This window comes from Carlito syrichta, unplaced genomic scaffold, assembly GCF_000164805.1.
Source record: "Carlito syrichta isolate Samal-C Ts95f unplaced genomic scaffold, Tarsius_syrichta-2.0.1 Scaffold115728, whole genome shotgun sequence".
NCBI lineage: Eukaryota > Metazoa > Chordata > Mammalia > Primates > Tarsiidae > Carlito > Carlito syrichta.
This window is the reverse complement of record NW_007059824.1, coordinates 110,030-115,494: the sequence shown is the minus strand read 5'-3', so window position 1 is coordinate 115,494 and position 5,465 is coordinate 110,030. Positions and strand designations below refer to the sequence as shown.

At 55.5% G+C, this 5,465-nt stretch overlaps 2 protein-coding genes across 4 annotated transcripts in view; one reads left to right on the top strand and one right to left on the bottom strand.

Annotated features, from left to right (window-relative positions):
- Window positions 1–5,465, top strand: part of PNKD (paroxysmal nonkinesigenic dyskinesia) — an 85,114-nt gene that overhangs the window by 10,655 nt on the left and 68,994 nt on the right. The window lies entirely within an intron of this gene.
- TMBIM1 (transmembrane BAX inhibitor motif containing 1) overlaps window positions 1–5,465 on the bottom strand; it is a 15,532-nt gene that overhangs the window by 6,883 nt on the left and 3,184 nt on the right. The window contains exons 2-3 of one of the 2 annotated variants that reach the window (XM_008073661.2): window positions 4,867–5,044; window positions 849–1,090 (exon numbers count right to left, since the gene is read on the bottom strand). In XM_008073661.2, coding sequence (XP_008071852.1) covers window positions 849–1,050 — 202 coding nt within the window. In that variant the 5' untranslated portion in view covers window positions 1,051–1,090; window positions 4,867–5,044. The remainder of the gene's footprint in view (window positions 1–848; window positions 1,091–4,866; window positions 5,045–5,465) is intronic. The other variant, XM_021706534.1, reaches the window with a different exon arrangement.

Sequence of the window (5,465 nt, the reverse complement as noted above, 5' to 3'; positions counted from 1 at the left end):
AGCCTCGACCTGCTGGGCTCCAGCGATCCTTCTGCCTCAGCCTTCCAAGTAGCTGGAACTACAGGCGCGCACTCCAACGCCCAGCTAATTTTTTGTTGTTGTTGTTGTAGAGATTAGGTCTCGTCAAGTTGCCCAGGCGGGTCTCGAACCCGCGGGCTTAGGCAATCCACTTACCTCAGCCTCCCAAAGTGCTGGGATTACAGGCTGAGCCACCAAGCCCGGCTCACACACTTCTTCAACCCCTCTCCCATGTTTACCAAACTTGGTTTCAAGGGCTTCTTGGGTGTATGCAAAAGTCAGATTTTATAGCCGGACATGGTGCATGCCTGTAATTCCAGCTACTTGAAAGGCTTAGGCGGAAGGATCGCCTGAGCCCAGCAGGGTGAGGTTGCGGTGACCGTGAGCATGCTACAGCACTCCAACCTGGGCAACAGAGTGAGACTCCCAACTCAACAAAAAAAAATTATGTCAGGTTCCAAAGGCAGGAAGACATCAGGTCTAATGGGTGACAGCGGCCTTGTTGGGAGATATAAACAGTCTCCTAAGGTAACTGCTCAGAGCCATTACTTCACCCAGCTGCTTTCTCCTGTGATGTACATGTTCTGGCATGTCTCCTGGGCTTGGTCTCCTTGCTGAACAAAGGGGCTAGCAGACGGCTGGGGGTGGCAGGTGCTAGAGAAAAATGTAGGGGACTAACCAAGACAGGAAATGGAGGGAGAAATCTTAATAGAGAGACAGGAAAGGGGAGTAAAGCCAAATTGAAGAGGAGAGGGACGAGAGTAGGTGGCCTCATCTGCTCCGAGTGCTGTCCCTCCCACCCACCCTCCATCTGCCCTTTCAAGACTCACCATAGTTCATGGGCATCGGGTGGATGGGGGGCATAGGCTGCGGGTAGCCAGCAGGGTGACCATAGCCAGGCTGTGGGTAGGCAGGGTAGGCAGGGTACCCACCGGGCAGGACGGATGGCTGCCCGTAGCCGCCCGCAGGCGGAGGGCCCGGGTACAGGGGGTTGCGGTCCTCATACGGAGGAGGGGCACTGGGGTTAGACATGGCCGCTCAAGGGCTGAGGGGAAACCCCAGCTGCTGGGACCTGAAATGGGAAATAAGAAAAGCAGTCATGAGTCCCCAGAACCCACTCAGCCAGCCTACCAGCCCTTTCAGCCCAGTCCAGGCTCGTTCTAGGTCACGGCCTGTCATCTGCCGTCCACAGGTCACCTCCCCATCAGCTCAGCCCCTGTCCCTCCCGCCTTCGTGCCAGCTTTCTGTCCGTAGGCCTGTCCTCACTGGCAGCCTCCTGGCCATTCAGGAGGAGGAGCTAGTTTAGGAGCCCTGAGGAGCTGCAAGCGTCAGTCATGTGAGGGGTAAGGAACCAGGGAGCCTGGGAACTCCCTGTTCTCGTTTAAGAAAACCTTCCAGTGTTGGTGGCCTGGCAACAGAGCCAGGGAAGATGCCCGGTGGCCCCAGCACAGCCTCCTGCTGACTAACAGGGCCAGCTGGGACCCTTTGAAAGGGTCAGCCCTGCCCCCGCGGCAGCTGGCAGGAATGCCAGGCCTGAAGGCCAGGGCTGGGGCAGAGCCAAGGCTCTAAGGGGAGAGTGTTGAGAAGGAGGAGGAGGAGGAAAACACACTAGCCCCAGTGGCGGATCCACCAAGCTCCGAGGGAAGGGACCCGCACACTGAGGACCAGGGACAGGCTGAGCCGGGGAAGCCTGAGGCCTGGGCAAGTGGGCGCGCAAGGCCGGCCACTGGGGGCTGGGAAGCTGCACGAAAGAGACAGGACTTTCTGGTTCCTTCGAGTAACAGCGCATCAGAAAGGCATGTGCCAGCCTGTGATGGCGGCTGCTCTCTAGCCTTGCCAGGGAGTGGCGGTGAATGCAGCGCCTTGAAGCCCCCCGGAAGGGGAGGCAGACGTTTGGAATCCCAGGGCCTCTGGAATCCCCGTGGTTTCTGCCTGTCTTCCCTCGAGGACAGAGGCTAGTGGGAGCAGAAACAGCTGAGGAGTCGGGCCATAGATTAAGTGAATACCTACCCTGCAGCTGGAAGAGCCCCACTGCCCGGGGAGAGCTATGGAACCAGGAAGAGGGAGCCCCAGAGCCATAGCTAGAAGGGACTTCGAGGTCATACAGCCCCAAATGCGCATTTCAGATGAGAGAATCAAGGCCCAGAACAGTGAAGTGACTCCCCAGGATCACAGAACGAGCAGGCTAGGGGCATAACCAGAACGGAGACCTTCCGGACCCTGCATCCATGTTGTTGATGCTGTGTGGTGCTCATATGCCGCCTCTGCCCATCCGTATCCTCCAGGCCTGGTGCTTCCCTCTGAGGGAGCAGAGATGGAGGCTTGAAGAGCTAAGAAGGATGCTGGGCATAGTGGCTCATGCCTGTCATCCCAGCACTTTGGGAGGTAGAGGCAAGAGAGTTGCCTGAGCCCAGGAGTTCAGACCCAGTCTGGGCAACTAGGTTGGGTCTTGACAATAAATAAATAAGTAAATTAGCCAGGCATGGTGGTGCACACCGGTGGTTCCAACTACTTGGAAGGCAGAGGCAGAAGGACCATCTGAGCCCAACAGGTTGAGGCTGCAATGGCCGGGAGCAGCCACTGCACTCTAGTCTGGGTGACTGAGTGAGACTCCAACTCAAAAAAAAAAAAAAGAAGGAGCTCCTCTGAGGGCTCCCGTGTCTCTGGAAGGACATGCCCTGACAGATTCTAGGTCCCTTGACAGGGCCACCACCTCTCCTAGAACATCTCCCGGGGCAGACCTTTAGGACCCCCAGGGAGGACTCCCCCAGATCCAGGTCACTAGGCACCCTCAGGGCCTCTGCTGGAAGTAAGAGACTGGCCTCTCTTTTTAGGGCACCCTCACAGTTCAGGGATCAGATAAAGGATTGTCTTATCTCTTCTCTTGTACTCTCTTATGACAACTGGGATAATTCAGAGAGGGGAAGGTGGCAGGGAGGGCTGGGAAGGATCAAATAGCAAGCCAGGCCTCTAAGTGAGTTATTTTGAGGAAAGCTATTCTTCATCTCTCCAGAGTAGATGGAACAGAAGCAGAGCAAGAATGTCAGGCTGGGAAGAAGAAAGTCCTTCCCAACAGTGAGGGTGTAAGGCAGAGCATCAGACCAGAGCACCAGGAGCAGGGCAGTAGTGGAGAGCCTGCATGGGACAGAACCCCTGAAGAAATGCAAGGGTGAGGGAACAGGGAGAGCAGTGAGACGGAGGTCGTGAGCTTAAGACACCGAGATGAGAACAGTTTAGAAAATGCTTATGTAAGTGTGGGAAAGTAATCATAAGTGGTTGTAATATGTGAATCCCCTTAATAAGATGAAAGAGAGAGAGAAAGACAGAGAGACCAGGCCTTCCTCCCTGAAGCAAGAGGCTCCCTCTTTCTACACCTGCCCTCTTCGAAAACACCCTTGGACAAACACCCTTGGACTCCACAAAGAGAACGGCGTCCTGCATGAAGGTGTGTAAGGCAGGTCACCTTTGGAGTAGAGTTGTCTGTCATTACTGCCATCATCTCAACACCCTAGGCCTCTCGGAAGTCCACTGTCAGGTGGCAGTACTCAGTGACTGGCTGAACAGGACCCAGGAGGTGCTGGCAGGAAAGGCTTTGGTGGGCAGAAGCCCCAGGTGGGCCACAAACCATGATGTCACCATGACCTGTCCCTTCACCTTCTCAGAGCACACCTGTGAAATGAGGTGGGGTGGGCCAGGCCGACCTCTGAGCCCACTGCCAGCTCTAACAACAGACTGAGCCTGGGAACTAGCTATGCAGGGCCTGCCCTTTGCCTGGCCACACAGCTACCCCTCCCTCCTTCCACTAAGCATCAGGGCAAACAGATCCCTTCCCAGATCAAGGGGCTGTGGCGGCCACAGGGTGAAAGGTGAGTCAGAGGGAGAAGGGTTAGCCTTGGATGAGCCACCAGAACTCCAGGGTTCCGGTCCAGTTCAGCGGGTGGTTGACTCAGAGTCTCCCTCCTGCACTCGCTGCCCCGCCCTTTCAGGCTTCTGGTTTCAGAGGATTCACCAGTAGGCCTGCCTGCTGGGGACACCACAGGTCCCAGGCTAGTTCTCTGGGGGCCTCACCACTAGACTGTCCGCACCAGAGACTACCACTGATCACGTCACCTCACTATGCCTGTTTCTTCATCTGTAAGATGGGTTTCACATTAATAATAGTAACTCCTCCAGAGTTGTAAAAATTAAATGAGAAAATACACACAGACCACTTAGAATGACGCCTGACCCCTGATAAACAGCAATAAATGTGTTTTCTCCCTCTCCTGAAGAGATTTTTAAAGATCAGCTATTTTCAGTTATCTCGTTAAATTCTCACAATAGCCCAGCAGAGCGAATCCTGTTGTTATTCCTCTTTCCACATGAAGAAACTGAGGCAAAGAAGAGTTAAGTCGCTTGCCCAAGGTTACCTAGCTAGGGTGTGATGAAGTCAAGACAAGCCCCTTCCCTCGACCTTTCATTTGGACACCCTGTCTATCCCAACTTCCGTCACTTCCACCTTGGCTTCCTATCACAAAGACTGAAGGCTTACACAGCAGTGGAGGCCGAACCACTGAGGCCCTCCACAATGCCACTGTCCAATGGCCCGAGGAGAAGAGGGAAGAGGGCAGGCCAGGGATAGATTCATTAAAGGTCAGCGCTGAAAGGAGACTCACTCACCCACGTCAGGCCAACCCCACACTTTAGCAGACAGCCACCATGCAGGGAAGCAGAGTGACCTGTTCTTGGTCACAGAGCTGGTCCTGGGGCCAGAACAAGATCCTAGCTGTCTGCTTAGAGAGAGCAGGGTGGAGGAGAGGAAACCCCTAGCTTCCCGTCAGGGGAGTTGCTAAACTCAGCCACACTCACCTCTGAGCAGTGCCAAGAAGAACACTGTCAGACTGGCCGGAGCCTCTGGGGCCCAGGGCAGCTGGGCTTGGCAGCTTCAGAGCCTGCTCCAGGCTCCCACCTGGCCTACATGAGGGCCCTGGCCACTTCCACATCATGGAGGTCTCAGCTAGGGAGGACGTTTGGGGCTGGCATCTGCCTAGGTAGCAGGGAAAGCCGCCAGTGTTTACCTTCCTAGCTAAGTCTAAGGGTGTGCAGTGGAGAAGAATGGCGGGCAGAGGAAGGAGGGCAAAGGGGAGGGAGGTCAAAGACCAACAGAGAGTGAGGATGGCACCCAGGGACGAGAAATTGGGTCTTCTGGCTCTGCTGGTGGCCATGGGAGGGGCTACAGTCTCCAGTGGCTAAAAAGGACTATGAAGTTGCCCACTGGAAGCCTGAATTTTCCTAAGATACAGCAGGCATTCGGCTTCTACTTGAATGAACTCCAGCAACAGTGAGCAAGCCTCTTGTGTGTGCAGGCAGCCTGAATCACCAAGACATTCTTCAGCCGGGCTCGGTGGCTCAGCCTGTCATCCCGCGCCTTTGGGAGGCTGAGGTGAGTGGATGGCCTGAGCCCGCGG